Source organism: Culex quinquefasciatus, chromosome 3 (assembly GCF_015732765.1).
Source record: "Culex quinquefasciatus strain JHB chromosome 3, VPISU_Cqui_1.0_pri_paternal, whole genome shotgun sequence".
In the NCBI taxonomy this organism is placed as follows: Eukaryota; Metazoa; Arthropoda; class Insecta; order Diptera; family Culicidae; genus Culex; species Culex quinquefasciatus.
The window spans coordinates 3,265,078-3,288,336 of record NC_051863.1 but is presented as its reverse complement, the minus strand read 5'-3'; the positions used below and the strand labels follow the sequence as shown (position 1 = coordinate 3,288,336).

General features: G+C 42.2%; 2 protein-coding genes across 4 annotated transcripts in view; both read left to right on the top strand.

Annotated features, from left to right (window-relative positions):
• Positions 1–812: 812 nt before the first annotated feature.
• Positions 813–9,802, top strand: LOC6038990 (E3 ubiquitin-protein ligase MYLIP). Its single transcript, XM_038262724.1, has 4 exons — positions 813–1,451; positions 7,581–8,383; positions 8,455–9,009; positions 9,078–9,802. The coding sequence occupies exons 1-4, from the start codon at positions 1,365–1,367 to the stop codon at positions 9,202–9,204; spliced, it is 1,572 nt and encodes a 523-aa protein (XP_038118652.1). The 5' UTR covers positions 813–1,364; the 3' UTR covers positions 9,205–9,802.
• A 3,483-nt stretch (positions 9,803–13,285) lies between these two features.
• The window catches only part of LOC6038993, a 140,688-nt gene continuing 130,714 nt past the window's right edge, over positions 13,286–23,259 (top strand). For 2 of the 3 annotated variants that reach the window (XM_038262723.1, XM_038262722.1), the window contains exons 1-2: positions 13,286–13,770; positions 19,276–19,807. The gene's annotated coding sequence lies outside the window, so the exon portion shown is untranslated. The remainder of the gene's footprint in view (positions 13,771–19,275; positions 19,808–23,259) is intronic. The other variant, XM_038262721.1, reaches the window with a different exon arrangement.

Genomic DNA, 23,259 nt, shown 5'->3' with positions numbered 1-23,259 from the left:
AAAGTTAATATCATTTTATCCTGAACTGGAAAAAATAATTAAAAATAAAAAGGTCACGCATATTACTGAAGTTTAATCGGAAAAATGTAGCTTAACTATCCACATGCTGATCTCCAATAAATTATCCCGGTTGAAAACATTTTGCGTAAACTACGCCGTGTTTCTCATAGTAAGAGCCAAGTCCCTCTGGTGGCGAGTAGCTAAACTGACTGAATAGTTTCGACCATATGAAAGTTAATAGATGCTAACGATTGAATGATTTTTTTATTTTTTTTAAAAAGAAACACTATTAAAAAAAATAGTGAAAAGAAAATTATAGTTTCAATAATTAAGCTTTTTACTTTATTTGGTAGATTTTTTAAATAGATCTACTGAATTCGTCTCGTGTAATACTCAAAGCAACTCTCTATTCGCATCACCCGAACAGCAGTTTGCACTAACGCTAACGCTCGCACCAATACTTGTAAAATAAAAACACTACACCCAAACTAAGATCCTATGCCATTGGATGCAACTTTTGAATCGTATCACTGAATGACAGTTTTGTTGTCGCTTTAAGCTGAGCTTAAGACTTCAACTTTTAGGACACCTGAATACTTGCTTGAATACGCTTTTTGGAAGCTGTAATCCAGTGCAAATCTTAACTGTCAGAAACCCGGACATCTTTGTCCGACATTTCGCCTTCCCTCGTTTGGGTGTAGCAACGCAAAACTCTCCCATCTCAAAACACACAACAAAACAGAGCAAAGAGAGCGCTTTCTTGAGGTTCGCTCTCTCTCTCTCTCGCGGGTTAAAACTCGACTGCGGCTGCACAGCTGAACCACAATCCTACGTGCGAGTCCGTCGAGTATGGACGTACAACAAGGCAAAGGCCAGTACAAAAAGTTAAAGCAGCAGAGTTACTTGTTATTACAAGCCCAAGTGCAGTGCACTACCGCGAGGACAGTTTGTTAATCGGAACAATAGGGGAAGGAAAACGTAAGCTGAAGGTGTGATGGGAACGCGAAGAGAAGTGATTTAAAGAAAAACAATTTGCGTAATAGCACATGCAAAAGAGGAGCCGAGAACTTTGGGGGTGTAAAAATATCAAGGAAAGATGAGAAAAGTGTCCAAAGCGGCTGTGATTGAGTGAAAACAGACATTGAAACAGCTCGGTGAAAAGCGAACAACACGGAGCCAGAGATAAGGGTTCAACAAACGAAGCATAATCTACATCTGTGCGACACAAACAAAACCGGAGAGTTACGTACGCGCCTCTAACGAGAGGGGGGCTATTTCGGTCAATAAAAGTTGATAAAAGGTACATAAATTAAGCACAATTGTGCTTTGTGACCGTGGGTGGTGAGCTGAATAAAAGTACAAAAATGTGGTGCTTGGTCAATCTACCGAACGGAACCACTTCCGGGGTCCAGTGCGACCCAAAGAAGAACAGCCAGGAGTGCCTGGAGAAGGTAGGTGCAAAATCGATAATAGTCAGACAAACAGAAGGGAAATTTCGTTTGAATTTAGCCAGCCCGAGTAAAAGTGGGTAATTCTGAGTCGCTACGCGGTATAGTTGTTTGTATATGTATCTACGGCATGGCGCCTGCAAGTCTGCGCCAATAGAAAAACTGCACTTGCCAGCACAGAGGTGCCAGCGAGAGTTCACGTCAACGTGTAAACAAATTGTTATCGTTCGTTCCCTTTCATGCCACCGCAGTATGCTAAGGGTGTCAATAGCCGACCAGCAGAGTGTGTCTCGCTTAGTCTTTGTTTATCGCGATCGCGGCGATCGCCGATAGATCACTATTAATAGCGATTGGGCTTGCATGTAGAACAACAACCGGATTTGTCGATCGCGATCGCGATCTGAATGGGCGGTGGCAACCCTCGATCTCGTTAGAGTACGCTGACACCTTCGTTTTCGGGGCCCTCTTCACGACCTGGGGGCGTGATTTGTTGTTTTTCGGCTCATGGCGCCGATATTTTTAGTCCAAACTGGCCTACAAACTCTTGAAATTGCGGGAGGAAGTCTCAATTTGCGCTAAACGGTCGATCGTTTTCAGCTGAAATGATCAATTCCAAGTGGCTGTTGCGTAAAGTGCCGATTATCTCATCACACTTGAATGCAACGAGCTCGGTCAAGTGGGCTTCACAGTTGTACTTTGCCCTGCTCGACGAAACTATCGAGTTGTCACGTTACGATCGACAGGGGTACAAAGTCCGAGCTATCAAACCGCAAAGTTGTGAAGCGTTTAGTCACGATAGCCACATTGGCTAATTTTTCCATTCTGTGTTGAAATACGCGAGCTTCTAGAAGAGATTAACGAACTTCGAGTCACTGGGTCGGGCGGGAAACCCACCGCAAAGTCTCGTGGAGCCCTAATCCAACGGCACGCCGGTCACGGTCTAAATTAAACCGAATCCCTTAATCCCGAGGTTCATCATTTCCAATCGAGCTTATCGCGGCCTGATGAGTTCGGTTTTTCCAACAATTTCGACTATGAGCAAGACACCTTGAAATTGAACGTGATCCCGTTGATACCTTAATCCCGCCTCAGTCACACGAACCTTAATTAGTTTCGGACTGCAGCAATTAAATCAAGGTTTGTTTATGGTTCTCGAAGGAAACACTATGAGAAACTGGTTCTGTGCGCCGGCTTACGCCAATCGTACTTGCTCTCAGTCACGTAAGCTTCGCTGTACTCAGTACAAGGCCGACGGGCTGCAGATTCTACGCGAACAAAGATCGCCAGAATCTGAAGGATCGCGATCATCTAGGCGCGATCGCGCCAAGGAAGCCTATATTATGCGCGCAACCAACATTCGAAAAAAAACAAGTTGCCGCTCGCTTTACCAGGCCAACATTTTATCACAACGCCAAGACCTGCAGCCGTGAAGGCAGGGTAGGCGGAAACAGAGAAATGATGTTTTTCATATTTGTTTTGCTACTTTTCGCGCGGCGTTGACTCTACCTACACAACTACACAACTAGCCCCTGTTGCTGAGCCGCGAAGCTTTGTACGTACAGCACGCGAACCGAGCACATGGTCGGCGAGTGATCACCTACAGCGCGTTCAAAGTCCAACTCTTCTTCCACTGGCTGGCTGGTTGGCTTAGTTTCCCTCGCTGAACAACGATACACGGAGACCGGCAGCGTGCGGCGCGCTCAGCAAAGTCGTGTTCATATCTTGGGCAAAACTATAGCGGCGAGATCGAGAGCGGGGAATGTCCACAGTCGAAAATAAAAATCTTTATAAATAGGTGGGTATTTTCGAGCGCGATCACCTTCTTGGGATAGATATTATTATAAGTCCGCGGGACGGTGCGTGTTGTTTTGCAAGTTTCGAGGAAACTGCGTGGCCCGAATTAACCGCAGAATGAAATGTGCGATAATTTGGCATGAAAACAAAAACAACACCATCAATTATTGGGCCATTAACCTTCGTTGCCAGAGAAACTGATGCTGAGTTGAAAACAGCGTTCTCATTTGCATCCTGCATATCTGAACTGACAGTGGAATGTAACTTGGGTTGGAAACCAGATCTACGGGCTTAGGCCCGTTATTCTAGCTGTGTAGATTCAACTGCAGCTGCAATTTGACTTGCAGGCAACTCGTCGTCGAACCTCTATGGGACATGTTCTGTAGCGATATCGCCTACAAGTACAAGTACAGGCTCGTCGAAGGAAGTATGCCTTTGTCTAAAAAAGTAGCGTGTAACAACCGCTAACCGCGAGTGCTTCCGTCTAGGGATTAAATCACCGGCCCCGAAACTAGTTACCCTTCGCACTAGTCGTGTACTAGCCAGGTAATTCATGCAAACCGATACAGCCAAGTTGAACTTGCTGATCCCTGCTGCGGTGGTGACCAATCGCAGGACATTACTAAAACGCCATCAAAGGCGTAGTAAACACATTCCAGCTCTCTGGTAGCAAAACGTGCAAACTGGAGGTGCAAACAGAACGTCCCTGAACTCCTCGCTCGGAGTCCAATCGTGTTGGTTGTTCTAGGCGGGGACCACACTTGCGCAAACATTTGCAAAATTCATTCGAACAGAGTGTCGAACAACCGACCTGTGCCGAAATGAGCTAAAATCCGCTGTCATCATTAATCTTCGCGCAAATAGGTTGAAACAAAAAGAATAATTATAGCCAATCTTCGAGCGAAATACTCTCGAAAAATATGCTTTATTCCTCGATTGATACGAGCGGCGCACATGTATCCAATTCTACGACGCAAAACCCTGCTCGTCCTCCTCTGGCATGTCTGCGACCTTCCTCGCCATGCCCTAATTACTCATTCGTGGGATTCTCAAATTCCCACTGTATATCATTACCCAAACAGCCCGTGCCCGCTCGCTCGCACCAGGAGTAAACAATCAACTCTCATTCTCGCTACAAACTTCGCGGGTCGCGACTTTGATACACATTTTAAAGCCGGGTGGGGAAATTCTACACGCTTCTGTTTTCAAGAGAGCCAATTCAACACAGAAGTGGTTCGGGACGATAAAGAGTCGCGTTTACTACGCAGTTACAAACTCGCCGGATCTGGGGTATCATAATCGAAAATTGCGCACCTTTAAAAGCGCCTTGGAATGTGATGTATTGGCGGAATGGCACGTTGATAGATCCATAAAGTTGTTTACTTCTTGGGGATGGATAGGTTATGCGTAGGCCGGCGGGTCGGGACGTGACTCTGAAGGTCGTAAACAAGTTCTTGTCTCATTTGAGGAGAGTTTTTATTAACTCTAGAAGACATGATCAACAGTGGATTCGAAAGCTGTTAGCACTCGAGCTTATCGCTGTGTCAACGAATCCATGGATTGATAACGCACATCTGCTTCACAAACGAACGAAAGCGTCCCGTAATCAACCATGGGTGCATGCAAACCTAGACGATCCTCAATTAGCCTCAACGATCGTCACGGGCGCGGTTCAGTCCGAGGTTATCATTTCATTGAACAATGTAATTGCTTGTTGATAGCTGGCACCGCACCGCAGTACCAATGCAATATACTAATGAAGTTAAGCTCGTGACCCTTCGTCAAGCACGCTGAACGCCGATCGTGAGTCACTTCCTTTCTAAAGCATCGATCAACTGCCGCTACATCCGACCCCCCTCGATAGCGCTAATTGATGCGAGTCGACCCGGTCCACATCAAAGATCTTGTATCGGGGCGGACTTTGCCCGCGGCTGCTCAATTGAAACTAGCACGTGCCCGGCCATATGATCGATGCGTGTGACGTACTCTGCACGTACTCGGCGCATGTCGAGATCCGTTCTGTACCGTCTAATTACGCCCGTAATTGATAGCGGGCGGTGGTACCGGACTTCAAGTTCAAGTGGATACCAACTCCAGAAGCTAGATGATATCATATAGTATAGAACGCAGCAAAAGCTGTGCGCGCTCGTGTCGTTTAGCGATCGATCTCTCTCGACAAGATCGGCCCGGCAACAGCAGCCGCAGCCGCAACTGCAAACCGGCAAAAGCGAGAGCAAAATTTCACGACTTTTGTTTCGGAGCTAAAATAGCGAGTCTATACAGTTTTTTACTGCTTCTGCTGCTGCCTCTCTGTGCAGGTACAAAGTCCATTCTCGCACTGTTCGGCGGTCGGTCCAAAGTCCACACCCGCTGCTCAATGTGAAAAAGCTAGAGTTTTGAATGTGTTAATTTCTGCCATTTTTCGCTTTGTGTGGATATATATATTGGTATATCCACTGCGGCGGCGAGCGATTCACGCAGACAGACGTCTGTCAGCGGCGATGAGTGAAGAGTGAACGATGGCGGTTCTAGGGTGGAGCTTTTATCCCCGTTTGTAAATGCTTGAACAGGTGAATCTGCCTCATTTAGGTTACTCAACGAGGATGCTTGTCAAGTCAAGATTTGCGCACAAACTTCACAGATGAAGTCTGTGGTTTGCCCTTGTGGTCATATTTCGTGAAAGCTTGACATTTGTTTGATGAAAACGAACCTGTTTACTGGTTCACTCGTTCTGATGAAGTTGGCATTTGTGATCATATTTCTTGAAAGCTCAGATTTGTTTGATGAAGATGAATCTTTTGACTGGTTCACTCGTTCTGAAGAAGTCGGCATTTGTGATCATATTTCTTGAAGGCTTAGAATTTGTTTGATGAAGACGAACCTGTTGACTGGTTCTTTCGTCCTGATGAAGTACGCATTTGTGATCATATTTTTTGAAAGCTTAGATTTGTTTGATGAAGATGAATCTGTTGACTGGTTCACTCGCTCTGAAGAAGTCGGCATTTGTGATCATATTTCTTGAAAGCTTAGAATTTGTTTGATGAGGATGAATCTGCTGTCTGGTTCACTCGGTATCCACTGATCCTGGGAATTTTCTGAAAAGATAGAAAAAAAACTATTATTACTAAGTTTTCTAAAGTGATAATTAATTCTTAAACTACCACCCTAAACTAAACCCACACACTAGCTCAAACCACCCAAACTAAAACTACCACCTGTGAGTCGCGAGCGAACGAAAGGCCCCCATCGACTTCAACTTGAGCGCGAGCGGGAAAACGATACAAACAAACAACCAAACAAACCCCGCGCTTAGTTGTTATTCAATTGATCCATCATTATTTGTTAAATCCAGCCCGCGAAAGCCGGTTTCTTGCTGGTGTGTTCGTGGTACCCAGAGTTGTTTTCCACTCCGCAGCATTAGCAGTTCAATCACGTCCCCGAAAAATGTGTCGCGTAGGCACGATTAATGAACCTTTTGCTAGTGGGCAAATTTGGCGCCTTCTAGCAGCACAAAAACGACTTGGCGATCAATTATATTGATGGCAACGACAAACTGCGTTTGCTGGGGTCTTTTTTTGTAATATTTAAATCGTTGACCTATGCGTTAAGCTGCGTTCAGTAGGCTCCCCTCATTTGAATACAGATGTTGAACAAAACGTCCACACCACGTGTGGGCTTGTGGGCAAGGCTTTTTGTCTGAAAACAACAGGCTTGAACTTTGCTCGAGAGGGGCGGCTACAACCAATAAAGGGGGCCATAAAGAGACGTTATCCGAGAGTGGAAACCGAGCTGATAAAGAAAAGTACAGTGTTTGCGCGACTGATAACGCGAATCGTGATCCAAATATAACAAGTCGTTGTCAACAGACGTTGTATTGGAACAGCACTTTGAGTGCCTTTATCTGCAAGTCTCGTTACGTACGTTAAATTGATAGTACAATATTTGTCCTGATATCTCGATCAACATGCAGATGACTACCAAATTTGCACTTTCAAATTAGTGTACGAAATCAGCTAGAAGGTCAACGGCACGGTGTTCCAATAACACATTGACTTCTCGGCAAGGTCGATTTTCTAGCCGAATCATACCCGCTGGAAATAGACAATGTTTTATCACTTGTCGCCCAAAACCAGGTCGTAAACGGGCTAAGTCTCGTGAATAGCACCGCGTTGCGGCGTGGGAATTCCGTACAGGGCGTAAAAACCCGTTTCGGTGAATCAAAGGTCGGCTTTAGATATGGGATAAACTTTGCGGTATCGATAAGCAAATCTCTACCTTAGACACTGACACATCAAATTGATACTAATATCTGTTTCCTTTTTCTGGGTTTTGTTGCAGGTTTGCAATGATCTCGGCATTATCTGTGAGACTGACTACTTCGGGCTGATCCCGGTCCGCGATGCTGAAGCTGCCGAAGGGGACGAGTGCAGCGCCAAGCAGTGGATCAACCTGCGGAATCCGTTGAGTCTTCACGCCAACGATCGCAGCCACCCGATACTGCTGTCACTGCGGGTCAAGTTCTGGGTTCCGGCCCATCTGATCTTGCAGGACAGCGTGCGGCGGTTGTTCTACATGCAAGCTCGTCAGGAACTCCTGGACGGTCATATCAGCACATCCAGCTGGGCTACCGCTGCACACCTCACTGCATTGTTACTGCAAGCCGATGGCTACAGCTATGACCCGGAAAAGGTTCCGGCGAATCTCAACGTCATGGAGCGAGCTAGTCTAACCGGTACGATCGATCGTCGACAGCTGCGACGACCTTCCAAGCGCAAGTGTTCCGAAACGGACATCAAGCGAGCGAGCATTGCCTCTTCAGTCACGCTAGAAGACGCTACCGTCGAAACGAAACCAAAGAACATCTACCAAGAGTACATCATAAGGCCAAAATTCGAAGATGTGGAGCCCGAGCCGATCCCGGACAACTTCATCCAAATGGTGGCGAAGGAGCATGAAACGCTCTTCAAAATCAAGATGACCGCATCGTCGGCCCAGTACTGGGTCCTGGAAGAGATCTCATCCCTCAACGGGTACGGCGAAGAAGTGTTCGAAGGAGTTACCATCAGCGAACCGTCCGTTCGCTGCAAGATCGACGTCAACCCGCATGGACTCAAGATCTCCAAAGGGGACGAAAAGTTCAAGTAAGTACCAACTCTCTCTCCTACCAACTGTTCACCAAACTAACGCTTCCTCTCTCTTTCGCTCTCTCCAGTGTCCCATTCCCTGCCATGAAGGCGGCCAAGGCCATCAAACGATCGATCCGGCTAACCTACATGAACGAAGAGCACGAAGAGGTGAATCTGGAGCTGAAGCTGCCCAACCACCGGACAGCGGCCTCCCTGTACCGGGTAGTCACGGAGAAGCAATCGTTCTACTGCTGCGAAACGGTTCGCCCCATCGTCACGACCCAGTTCATCCGCGACTTCAAGGGCACGATCGTGTCCATGTTCAACGAGGATACCGAACTCGGCAAGCGGTACGTCTTCGACATTCAGCGGACGTGCCGCGAGGTGTACGACAACGCCCGGAGAACCCTACACTCGCGTGGAATCGAAATCACCAAAGTACAACAGGAATGTCCCCAGGTGCAAGCCGAAAAGCTCGATCAACAGCTCAGCCAAGAAGCGGCCGAGTCCAACAAGCTCGAACGACTCGTCGAGGAGCGAATACTGGAAGCGGTGACCTGCATCATCTGCGTCGACAACCAGATGGAAACCATGTTCCTTCCTTGTGGACACATCGCCGCCTGCAGGCAGTGCGCCGAACAGTAAGTTCACAACCCCCCAAACCTAACCTCGAAACCCAACCTAACTTTTCAATTTCTTCTCCTTCCAGATGTGATCGCTGCCCCCTGTGTCGGGCCAACATCGAGTGCGTTCAGAAAGCATTTCTACCACCAGTGCTGCGAACGAGGCGGCAATCGTCGTCGGCGCAAGCCGCCGTCGCCGTCGCCGTCGCCTAAAACCGCTGTAACCACATTACCATTAGCTTTAACACACCCTAACTAAACTAACCTCTCTCTAGTTGCGGTTAAAACCACACTCTTTTACCACTGAATGCGATCGGGCACGGTCGCACAACTTGAAGCATGTTCTAACCAAGCGTTAGCATTACGTTTTAATTTTAACTCGTAAGAAGTTCTTAAGAAAAATGCAAGCAAAGTGATATTTACCTTTAAGTTTCCCTTTTTTAAGTGACTAAGTTACACAAAACTACACACACACACTATTCTGCTTCAGTGCATGAAGTTATAATGCTAAGGACAAATATATCAACAACAAAAACATAGTCATACATCAATGCAAGTTAATCAACCTAGTGATATGAGCTTGAGAAGGAAGAAGAAGAAAAGTGAAGGAGGAGAATCAATTGTAATGCTTTTAGAAAGCGTAGCAAGCAAAACGAACAATTTTAGCAGAAGAAGTATTTTTGTTAAGTATTTTTATATATACCCAGAATATCGTCATTCGTCACTGTGCGATAGATGTAAGATATCAATATCTGAACGATACAGAATAACCCTGTGAAACAAATATAATTTGCTGTTAATGAAAAAACCTAAATAAGTTATATTATTTATATCCGAAATACCAACCAAACGTAGTCGCTTTTAAAGGAACAACTTGAGAAAAATAACCTTAAAAGATATTTTATTTTTGATAAATTAATTAAATCTCACATATGCCATCAAGCTTAAGTTTAATACCTTGACTTTTTATATGGTTCTATCCTGGTTTTTAAGCGAAGATGGCGTTCGAATGGTGAACGTCCCAAATGTCAAAATCGCTCAGAAGCACCAACATTAGAAAAAAAAATTGGCGGTCATGCCATGGAACACTTTTTTTGCAATGTTGGTACCACTGCGTGATTTTGACATTTCGGGCGTTCACCATTCGAACGCCATTTTCGCATAAAAATCTGGATAAATAAATGTGAACATCCATCGGAGTAAGCAGGATACACTCAATGAGTTTTTTTATAGGCCCTATAAACATGAAACACAATAGCTTTTAGGACCTCTTCAGAAAAAACTCGAGATTTAATTTCATCGTCATTTTAGTTATGCCTGGAACATAACCACTGCACCTTTTTTCTAGATTATTTTTTTTCTGCATAGGAAACCCACTATTCATAGGTTGTTCTGTTTTTTTTAATTGCTCTCAATAAAACAAATCTTGACTGTAATCTAAAACATTTCCGAAGATGCCAAATCGATCAGGAAATCCCATCTGATGCTTTTCATTTTCGAATATTTGCAGAACATTTTTTTATAAACATCCCCCAAATTTGTATGAGAGAATTGATGGGCAATATCATCGTACTTTTTTTCATGAAAACTTTATTCATCGATTCGTTATGTCCAAACAAGCAATTTCGCATAATTAGTTTCTTCATACAAGTCTCCATACAAATTTGGGGTCTGTCCATAGAAAGGTGCAATGAAAACATTCGAAAATTTGAAAGTTTCTAAAAGGCAAAAAATCAAATAATCACTTTTAGATTTAAAATTGAATTCTAAATCGAAAAGCAAATCTATCTAATTTTAAAACGATGCACTGTTAGTTAACGCCTTTTTTAGGGTAAAATGTAAAACATAATTCTCTTTTTAATTTTTGAAAAATAGAGTCCATTTATGTGGGTCTCGTGGCGCAGGGGTAGCGGCTTCGGCTGCCGATCCCGATGATGCTATGAGACGCGGGTTCGATTCCCGCCTTATCCACTGAGCTTCTATCGGATGGTGAAGTAAAACGTCGGTCCCGGTTTCTCCTGTCTCGTCAGAGGCGCTGGAGCAGAAATCCCACGTTAGAGGAAGGCCATGCCCCGGGGGGCGTAGTGCCAATAGTTTCGTTTCGTCCATCCTTGTCCATCTTTAAAAAATAAATTAGAAATGCTGAGACATTTCTTGAAAATTTGCTTTTTTGGACATTGTTGATCCGTCCAAGGATCCGACCTTAAGTTGCTGAGATATGGCCTTGCAATGAAAATTACCAAACATTAGTTTAGGGGTTCCCAATATGGTCTCAAAGCCTTATGTATTTTTTTATGAACAACGAACATTTTTGATCACTTTATTATTTGAATTTAATGGTTCGAAGAAATTATAAATTTTTGAAACCCTGAAAAATAATGAAAAATCAAAGTAGCTTGAGCCGGGGTTCGATCCCCCGTCCTTTGAATGGGTAAGCAAAACTGCTAACCACTACCATCGCGGCTTGGTGAGCTAAAACTGGAATTAGGAATACTGTTACTACCAACTAAATACGCACTTAGTCTTTTTCCACTTGTCAAGGGTTCGGAAGTTCTAAATAACGTTTGAATCTGATTGATGCAAACGTTCTTCAGGGCGGGGCTTGTCGATTCAAGCTGATGTACCACGCGCTCGGCTAGCCAGCGTAGAAATGGGTCACCGAAGCTCGGCAGAGCTAACACCTTCCAAATGCCTATGCGAGTTATTTGCATGAATAGAATTTGGAAAATTCATAACATTCATGGAAACAACTCAATTTGTTTGAAGCGACCACGCGGTCCCGTTTGGTTGGTTGCACACACGCACACATACACACACTTTATTATTTGAATTTAATGCAAAAATACAAAAAAAATACAGGAATACAGGAGTACAAGGATCCCTTGGAAAAAGCTGTGAATAAAAATATTTTCGTACTCAGAATAATAAGCATTATTGTTTTGAACAAAAAAATAATAATTCAAAGAAAAATTGTGACTGAAAACGTTAATTCTCCAAAATCTCAAATAATTGTTCGAACATTCTTGCATTTTTTGCGGATGGAATTTTTCTTAAAAAAAGTTTTATTTTTAAAACACATCATGCGACAACGTGTTCCGTTTGTTTAAAAAAAAAGCTGCAGCTGCAGAGTTAAACGAAGGGAGAAGGGAGGTTTTGACATTTTAAGCCCGCATCCGATCCGCCGCTTGTCTTTGCAAGCGGCAACATAACCAAACTTTCCGACACACTCAGCAAACGTCAAAATTTTGTAAAAATAGCTGCCGGATCTTTCCCGGAAAAGGTACGGCAGCAATTTTGTATGATTTGACGTTTGCTGAGGGTGCCGAAAAATAGGTAAACAATTGTCAACAATCACTTCGTGCATCAGCCAATTTCGACAGTTATCTGCAACAAGTCTAGAAAGGAACTGACCGTATAAAATCTTGGAAAACATTGATCAGATTTTCAATGTTAAAAGTGAAACTTGTGTGAAATATTCTCAATTTCTATAAAAAAATATAATCAAATTTTCAAATCACGACTTTTATCTTAACAGGGCTGAAATAAATATAATAAAAGTTTAAAAATAAACTCGTAAAAACTTGTTTTTTTTTTATCAAAAATCGAATTCTAAAAGTTGTACTGTAGCTAAAAAGGCGCACGTAAACCCCTCGTTACAAAGTAAACCACAATCTAAAGCCCCTCGGTTGTGATAAACAAAGGTTTGATTGTACAGTTAAAATAGGTTAAAATACTTTTGATAACAGTTACTTTTGACGATACTCACCAATTTTTAAAACATTCACGCCATTTCAGTTGAAACCCATTTCACTTTAAAAAAAATCACAAATTCGAGCTATTTCCATCACTTTTTTTCACTACTAAGATTTTCTCGTTGCAAATTCCGTCACAAATCGTGCTCTCCTTGGTAGAACTCTATCTATCCCACTCTCCCTCTCAGCACCTGTAACTGCTATCTTGCTCCAACAACAAGCCGCTGGCTTCAACTGACGGCTCCGTAAGGTTTCAATTTCACCTGTCCCTCACCCAAACTGCCCTGTGCGAAACGTAGGACCGATGCGGGTCTATCAGTTTTGACGGACAAGCCCGCATCGGGCCTATCGAGAAATTAAATGTGAGGGTGTGTGCGTGCAACATGGAGTTAAACTTTTCAAAGTGCCATGGTAATCTTCACAGCAACTTCACAGAAAGTTTAACTCCATGTTGCACACACTCTCACATTTAATTTCTCGATATTTCTCACTGGATGACAGCCGACCACGGCGATGACAGCGTTCCACTGACACACACTGTCAAATTCCGAAAAACGCAAGAGCAAGAGCAAAAGGCAGGCCAAGAGCAGTTGGTGTGGAACATCGTCTTCGGTCGTGTGTGCGCTTTTGTAACAATAATCGTCCGTCGTCTTTTTTTGGCCAGAGGATCAGAGATTGTGTGTGTCACGGAATAGTGGTCCGTTCCGGCCCGTTGGAACGATCCCGCGGAACACGGTACGGCGGCGCTGTCGCGGCTCGCACTTCCGGCACTTGGGCAGTGTGCGGCTTCCGGTACGGGCGCGGAAAAGGGCCCGCGGATTCGTGGCACGGAAATCGCCGCGGCGAACCCCGGGGAAAATTGTGTGTCTAAAATGGACGCAACGTCGTAGTTGGAGCGAGCAGTGCAGCCGAGTTCCTTTCTTCGGCCCGAGTGTATGTGTGTGCGTCCGTGTGTTTGTGTAGTGGTTCGTAGAAGGAAGAAAAGAGAAGCGACGAAGGAGAGCGAGAGTGAGAGAGCCTGATAAAGGTAAGCTGGTGTGCACGGGGGTGAGAGAGAAGGCACGCAATGAGGAAAGTGGATGGGGTTTGTTGAGGAAGAGCGGCACAAAGAGGGGAGCAGAAAATCGGCACCAGGGTTGCCAGAGAAGTAAAGAAAATTGTTTCCAAGATTACGAAATCTGTAAATCCAAAATAAAAAAAAATCAGATTCGTTCATGTATCCAACGAGGCTCTGCCAAGATGGATAAACACGACGAGTGTTGAAAAAATCGAATTGTGTACTGAGTTCAATACAATTTTTTCATGCGGGTTTAGAATAGAGTTATCTACGTGCGCATGTATTACGTGTACGTACACGAAGGATTTCTAGGTTAAAATTTGTACCCGCCAGCAAAAACAAATGGTAAGCTAGTGTGCGTGAGATCGGGCTTAGATAGCTCTATCGAGCTGTCAAATCGCAACATGGAGTTAAACTTTCTGTGCAGTTGCTGTGAAGCTTACCAAGGCTTTTCAAAAAGTTTAACTCCATGTTGCACGCACACACTCTCACTTTTAATTTCTCGATAGAGATATCCACACGCGAGAGTATGTTAGTTTGTAACAAAATTACACACATACATAAACAGCTGGTTTTTACAGGCCAGTTCGGCTACTCGATTTGCCTAGGTTTACGTAAAAATAGTGTAAACAAAATCAGCTGCTCGGAATTCAACCAATCACAATCGATCAAAACCAAAACAATACTTTCAATACAAATACTAACACAGAATCATGGTGTACGTGAGAGAAACCGTGGAGATCTCTATGGCGTTTTCATGCGTAACTGAAATTGCGGGCATAGAGTTATCTAAGACCGAGCTCACGCACACTAGCACACCATTTGTTTTGCTAGCGGGTACAAAATTTAACCTCAATCTTTTTCGTGTACGTATACGCAATACATGCGCACGTAGATAACTCTATAGAGATCCATGGCTTTCTACCTAAGGTACTCGCGATTGAGTGTGTAGTAGTGCGGTTGTCAAAATCGTTATCTCTGACTCTCTCACTCCACTGACACTGACATTGTTTATGTTTTGGTTTTCCTGGCACGGTCCATTGTTCGTTTGTTATTGTTTTGGTTTTAGTGGCACGGAGCCATGCACTCACACTAATGCAAAGCAAGATCGCGAGTACCTATGATATATAGCCTTGATAGAGATCTCCACGGTTTCTCTCACGCACACCATCATTCTGTGTTAGTATTTGTATTTGAAGTATAGAGTTATCTACGTGCGCATGTATTGCGTGTACGTACACGAAGGATTTTTAGGTTAAAATTTGTACCCGCCAGCAAAAACAAATGGTGAGCTAGTGTGCGTGAGATTGGGCTTAGATAACTCTATTGTTTTGGTTTTGAACGATTGTGATTGGCTGAATTCCAAGCAGCTGATTTTGTTTACACTTTTTTCACGCAGACATAGGCAAATCGAGTAGAATGATTCGTCTGTAAAAACCAGCTGTTTACCACGTGCTCGTGGTATAACAAAGGATACAGCTGATTTTGACAGACGAATCATTCTACTCGATTTGCCTATGTCTGCGTGTAAATTTTGTTACAAACTAACACACTCTCGCGCGTGGATATCTCTATTTAGGAACTTATAGAGATATCCACGCGCGAGAGTGTGTTTGTATCAAAGTTTACACGCAGACATAGGCAAATCGAGTAGAACAACTCGTCTGTCAAAATCAGCTGTGTCCTTTGTTATACCACGAGTACGTGATAAACAGCTGGTTTTTACAGACGATTGATCTACTCGATTTGCCTATGTCTGCGTAAAAATAGTGTAAACAAAATCAGCTGCTTGGAATTCAGCCAATCACAATCGTTCAAACCAAAAACAATACTTCAAATACAAATACTAACACAGAATCATGGTGTGCGTGAAAGAAACCGTAGAGATCTCTATTCTCGTTGGCGTACTGAGCTCAAATCCTGTATATGAGCGGCGCCTTGCATTAATTTTTTTTATGGGATTTTACCCCGTTAAAATACATTTTTTAAAAGCATTTCTAGACGAGATCCTGTAAACATATCCAGAGTTTTTTGCTTTCTTCACCTTGCTGAGGAAAAACTATAAAATCACTCCAAAAATGAACTTTTTAGTTAGACCTCCTGAACCTACCTTCATTTGTATGTACATATCGACTCAGAATCACCAGCTGAGCAAATGTCTGTGTGTTTGGCTGTATGTAGACATGTATACCAAATCAATGTCACTGGAATATCTCGTCACAGACTGAACCGATTTTGACTGTATTGGCCTCATTCGATTCGTCTTGGGGTCCCATAAGTCCCTATTGAAATTCCGTAGTAACACGAAATTTATAAGATAAGATAAGATATAGTAACACGCAATTTATAAGATTGAAAAAATCTCATAAAAAGTTATGCTTAAGAAATTGCTGCATATTACTTTCACAATTTGCTAAAAAGTGTGGTTTTTGCATGAAAACCTGCAATATTATAAGTTACGGAAATTGCTTTCCGTATAATTGATCGACGCCACAAACATCATCAGCACAGCCGACAACAGTTATCCGAACTGCGAATAAAGCTAAACTTCGTTTACCTCGCCGCGATTAAAGCTAGTCCTAGCTCGATTAATGCTCAGTAAGCAAAACCTCAGTACCTTATGTGTGAGGCTCTGGGGGACTTTTCGATTACATTAAAATCAGAACGTTTTGGACAGTCAAACTCAACACTTTGGCATAATCAATTAAGAGAAAACCACCCCTTCGATCATGGAAGTTTTATAACTTATATATTTTCAGAAAGGTGCTGTAATGACTTTTCTTATGGATTTAGAATTTTCCAGATCTGGCTTACCTTTCTAAAATTACAAGCAGTGCTCTGAACTGACATAACTTTAATCTATTTCTCAACAGCTTTTTTATTTGTTTTTTTTTTTTTTGCGTTATGTAAAAACAAAATTAAAAATCTTAATATTATTAGGTCTAGGCTTACAAAACTTTTTCAAAACTCCATTTTCAATAATTCTGGTAGAATTTCGAACTGTTTTTTAGAAGACGTGTAATTATGCGTGTAATTCCATCGGTCACCTATTGTTGGCAAATCAGCACTTTTGCATACGATTACAGCAAAAAAATAAAATAAAAAATAAATAACACTTGAATAAAAAAAAGTGTTTTAAAATGCACTTTTCACTAGTTCAGTTGACATTAAATTTAAATAAAATTTGAACCAGCCTAAGCATTTTTCAACTTAAAACACATAAAATTTTGCATTGAACTTGCTTTTTGAAGTTGTCAGGGGTTAAAATCTGGAACAACATTTGAAAAGGGTGCATCGGTACAGGTAATTATTTAACAAAACCAGCAGTGTTAGAAGTTAGCTGGAAAGGCTAGTTATTGCTTAAAATTTCAAGTTTTGTGAAAAAGTTACATGTTGCCTCCGAATTTTCAAAATAGTTCCAGCTGTCAAAATACTTTTCCGCCCGTTTCTCGTGTTGCTCCAGGATTAGAATTATATTCGAATCGCATAAATTTTGATTGCTATTGTATACCAGTTTAAAAGGTGGCACGTTCTGCCCAAAGTGGGTCTGAACGGTCTTTTTTAATTTATTCAGATAGCATATATTTCCGGAGCAGCACGAGGAATGGGCGGAAAAGCATTTTGACAGTTTGAACTAACTTTAAAATTCTCAGGATTTTGTTAACTTTTTCTCAAAACTAGAAGCCAATAGTTGGCCTCCCAAGCCACCATTCAACACTGTGGGGCTGGTTAAATAGTTACCTGTTGTCTTGGAATTTTCCAAACAGTTCCGTCAATATTCATATGCGCTCTTTTCAAATGTTGCTCCAGATTTGAACTTCATAATAAACAAGATTTGCGAGGTTTTGTCAATTCATTTAAATTTTTATACATATCTCGACTTGGATGAATGGCAATAGCTTATAGGATCTTTTTTATTCAGACCCTAGCGCAGCCAATCTTTCGAAGGGACCCTGAAGAGTGCCTTAGGTTAGATTACGCCTAGCACTCTTCTTGTCATTTATTAACATTTGTAGTGCGCCATTGCAACCAAAATGCATTGAAACATCACAAGCGTTAAAGCGGCCAGGCCTACTGCGTAAAGCCGTATCGCAGAGACATGATTCGTTTGAAGTGGGTTGAGTTTGAGCACAGAGTGTTCGAACAACAACACAATTCTGAATCGACAGGGGAGGAAGAAGCGTGGGGACACACCACCATACGCTCCGAGATTTGGTTGTATTCGTTGGGAGCACCATGCTAAGAAGGTTTGGTACTCCGGGACCCTCTGGGATGGGACATTGTATTTCCACGAATGCCCTGGACACTTTTTGCCGTGGTTATAGCGCCGTGTCAGCCTGTGTGGATCAATCGGACCGCGCACTGGACTCACAATCCAGAGGTCGCCGGTTCGAATCCCGGGGCGGACGCAAAAAATTCTAAGTGTAAATATAGGTATTCGGTGCCCTCTCCCCGTGCCCATACCTTCACACTTAGGAGACCCGGGAGGCGGAGTCTTGTCGCAAAAAGAACGATACACGTCTGTGGATCCGTTGGCGAAACCGCAAGGTTTAAGAGGGCCACATTATAAGGTGTTACGTCGATTCCGTTATAGCGCCACAACGCGCTCTCTGTAACAACAGTATTCCTAATTCCAGTCCTAGCTCACCAAGTCGTCATGGCCTAGTGGTTAGCATTTTTGCTTACCAATTCCAAAGGACGGGGGATCGAACCCCGCCTCGAGCGACATTGATTTTTCGTTCATATTCATCATTTCAAATTTATGTGTTTTCTTAACTTTCTCGTTGGGAGCAGATGGGCATCGAACCCAGAACCATTCGCTTACAAAGCGAATACCGTAACCAGTCAGCTACGGCCGCTCTCAATAGCTTCTAGGACCTTTTCATGAAAAAAAAAACTTTGGATATTTTGAAAAATTCAAAGAATTCATACGTCTTTTTTGGTGTGGTGATGTTATTTGACGCTTTATAAGACCCCTCCATTCTGAAACCAAAAACCATTTCACTAAGCACTGTATTATGCTTGGGCTAAACCTACAAATCAAAAGACGTGAGTTTTTATTTTGAAATTTCGTCTTTGGCTCTTTGGTTTCGCTAAAGGAACAAGAAATGAAATTTATTGAGATTCACTTATCTAGACAGTTATCATTGTACTCAGAAAAGTAAGCTTCATCTCTGTGAATAATAATATCGGCAACTTTAGCTTAATTTTTGACGAGTGTAGAAAATTTGGCAGAAAACCTTAATCAAAACAAAATTTGTTTTAATGTCTTAATCGTATTTCTTCATAACTTATTTATGTAACAAATTTTCGCAAATAAAAGCAAAACTAATCTCATTTTTAATCTTACTTCTTTATTCCACATGCGACCTTCCCCCCGGGATCTGGCAACGCTTGCCCGTCACTCGCCGTCATCACCATCGTCGTCGTCGTCGTCGTCGTGGGTTTTGCCTTCGCCGCCGCTGCTGTTAACAGGAAAGAGAGCTGCCCCCGTAAACGAGGTGTCAAAGTTGGTGTGCGCGCGCTCTGAATGAGTGCGAGTGAGCCAGAGCATCAACGTGAATGAGTGTGCGGTGTGTGGGAATGTGAAACAAAACCTCTCGGTAGAAGGCAACAAGGAGTGAACGAAAAAGGGAACAACAAGAAGTGAACCGATTAAGAAGAAGGGAGTGAGGGAAGAAAGAGGGAGCAGGAAGAAGAAGCGAAAAGTCAGAGTGTGGAAATATAGCGAATAAAAAAAAAGAGTGTACAAAGAGAAGAAAACGAAAGAAGCAATGGCTATAAATTTGATAGATAAGAAATCTTCCTATTTTGTGTGATTTTCAAACAAAAGTTTCGTTCAACTTGTTACGTCGCGCGGGGGAACCGGAATTTGATCCCGCGGATAACGAGGGCGCCGGGGGCTGCCGGAATTGAGCAAAGTTTGGCGTGCAAGTCTGTGGTGGACGGCGGCGGCAGCAGCAGCCGGATCATCGTCCAGGATTAAGTTCCAGCTAGTGAAAACGAGGTGAGTGTGTGTGGGACGTCATCGTCGAAACCGCGGTAGCTGTCAAAAGGTGTAAATAAGAATCGTGTGCGTGGGGAGGGGGCACGGAGATCCCGTTCCGTGAGAGTGACGACAAAATTGAGGGGGCAGATGTAGAGTGTGTGTGTTTATCTGTCAAAAGGAGGAAACGAAAAAAGTGTCTTTACTTTTTGTTTTGATTGCCACGACGGACGAGCGAAAGATGCAATCAACAGCACAGTGTGATAACGGAGTAGGCGTTGCAAAGTTTGTTCGCGAGCTGACAGCTAGAAACGTCACTCGGCGTTTGTTTCCTCGACCCGTTCCGGATCGTCGTGTTCGTCCCGGAAGCGAACGAGAGACGTCGTGCTGCAGCAAGTCGCCGGAGCTTGTTCAGGGTGGGAGACGAAAACAGGCAGAAAAAGCACAAATACCACCACGAAACCGCTGCCAGCCGTACACAACAACCAGCAGCACAGACTCTCGCATCCGGACGGCGGCCGTGGTCGTGGTGGTGGCGGCGTTGAAGAACCGCGCGAGAGATCAGTAAACATGACACAGTTACACAGAGTTGTCCACTCGGCTGTGTGGCGGCGATGACAATAATTTCAAAATCGTTGTATAACTGGCTCGCCAACAAAAGCAACGAAAAGTTTCAATCAATCTAATCTAAGCCGAGCCGCCGACCCAAATCTCGGCCTCGGAATCGGTATCGACGACCCCGGTCAGTAGTACGATTCCAAGCTAATAAATTACGCTCGCGTATCGACTTCACTTCCCTTTTTTCCGCGGGCATGATTGATGATGGGTTCACGCGCCGAACAAAGTAATAATAACACACTTTGGAGCACACCTCTCTGATCGCTGTGGCTGTGTCTGTGCGCGCCCCGTTTTGTATGTTTGAGTCTAACTTTGGCCTGCATATAAATGACGACTCTTGGAGGAGCAAATTGCCAGACAGGGTCTCCACCGCCGTTTTATACACGAAGGAGAGCGCCACCGACCGCTACCGGTTCGCTGTTGCACGTTGATCCAGCATCGGCAGCAGCAGTGATAGACAAAAGATTGATTCGGATGTCGGTGGTTAGCGCGAGACGCTGCTGTTTCTCATAAATTATTGAAACGCGGATGAAGAAATGGATCGCTTGAAAGTAGTTCGTCCTGGAATTGGGTCTAGAGTGTTTGTTGTAAAAAAAGGTTTTAAAACTGTTGATTTCAATTTGTAAAACCTTCTTAAGGGGTTTGTAATTGAAATCATCTCATGAACGACAATGATTGTCTTACCCTCTTTCTTGTTTAAACTGTGTTTCGAGAACAGCTTATTTAAAAGATCTTTTCAACGAGGCCCAAAGTTTGGAGATCTGACTACCCTATCAAAAGTTATAAGCATTTAAGTGTTATTTATACCCTTTTCGAGGCCGGATCTTAAATATTTTGGTGAAAACCTTGTCCGGATCTGTCATGCGACCCATCGTTGGAAGGGTAATCAAAAGACCATTCAAATGAGCCCAAAATATTTAAGATCTGACAAACCTGTCACAACAGATTGGTAATTTTTATAGGGCTTATATTGGAAATTTAAGGATTAAGTAAATTTCAACGATCAAAAGTGAATGAGTATCGTCTTTACAAGACAAGCTGTGAAAAGTGATCATTTCGAAAGTTTCGGTTTTCAGAAACCGGTAGGACACCTGTCTTCTTATTTGTGGTCAAAGCATAGAAAAATATTTGTCGAATGGAATCTAGAGCATCAAAAAAGGGTCTCAAAAGGGACTTCTTTCTGGTGTAGCAATATCCCGGTGGTCATAGTGACCAAATCTATATGCACTCTTTGGTGAAGTTGTTCTCTAAAACACGAACTATGAGGATTTTTAAAAACTCTAGAATCGTTAAGGTGCTCAAAACTGGTAACAACTAAAACGAACCAATTTTACGAGTTTAATCCCATTTAAACTATAAAGACAAAAGGATTATTGCGATCCCACATAAAGTTTCTATCTATCACTAACAACTATCGTGATACAACACGACCGTTACTCATCAATAGGGTTAGTGAAATTTCACGATTTCGCGGACAGCGTGAAATCCGCGAAATTTGGGTTTTTCCGTGAAATCCCGTGAAATTTCATGTTTGTGTAACATGTGTTTGTGTAAAATGTAACAATTTTTCTCAAAATAATTTATCAAACTCAACAAAAAAATTAAAAAAATCTTAGGAACTACTGTACAACTAAGCGAGTGAATACCCTGGTAGAGATTTTTGATGATTTCGTGAAAGGCGTGAAATTTATGAAATTTTTCAATTTTCTCAAATCATTTTTTTAAAATAACAACTTAATAAATATTTCATTCAGAAAGACTATTTGATTACATTTTATTATTTTTCAATTAAAAAGCTTGAATATATATATATGTAATAGGATGGCTCGAGATTGTCGATTTTTCAGAACATATTTTTTCTGTTGCTTTTACGCCCCTCAACAACTCCCCAAAATTTGGGAGTGATTGGTTGCGTTCACACTTTGCGCATTACATTTTAATTTTGTATGGGCATTAGTATGGAAAACCCCTCTTTTTACATTTTGATTTTTATCATTTTTATTTTCCACTAATTTTTTCAAACTAACACAATAACGTAAAAATTGAGAAAATTCTCTAAAACTTTCCCCAAGCAATTTTGCTATCTTGCTCCTGTCAAAAGATACAGCGTGCTAAAAACTGGTTTAAAACTTGTTTTTTTTTTTTGCTCGGCAATCACGTTTTAGACGTTCCTTACTAATTCCCATACAACATTTAAAAGGCAATGTGCAAAGTGTAGACGCAACCAATCGCTCCCAAATTTTAGGGGGTTGTTTTGAGGCCCAAAGGCATAAAAAAACTTTGTTCTGGTTTGATTTGATCATTTTTAATTTTTCCATATAAAAACATTGTTTTGGTTTGATTTGATATTTTTTTTATTATTCCATATAACGACAAGCCAGTCTAATATGTATGTCAAGTTGATATGAACCATTTGAAGAATGTTCAGATTTTTGAGTTTTTTTCAGAAATCAACTAAATTTAGTAATATTTTCATTCGCTGTATTAAAAATTTTACTGCTATTTCATTTGAAAGGTATAGTTTTGAAAGAAATTAAAAGAATCAAGCTTTGTTTTATTCAAAATAAAATGAAGAGTATTTTTTATCTTTTGAATCACATTTTAAAAACATATCAAATTTTTTTGGGCCTATTTAATTTTAACGATATTTGTGTAATTGGCTGGATGATTCCCGTGAAAATTAAAATATACCACTTTTTTTTTGTTTTCTTTTCTCACTTAGAATAAAAATTTCGATTTTGTTAAAAATTATATTATTTTTGCAAATTGATTTTAAATAAAGTTTTTTTAAAGTAAGCTAAAACCCTTAAAAAATATATTTATTGGGATATTCTATTTAATTCTATTTATTTAAC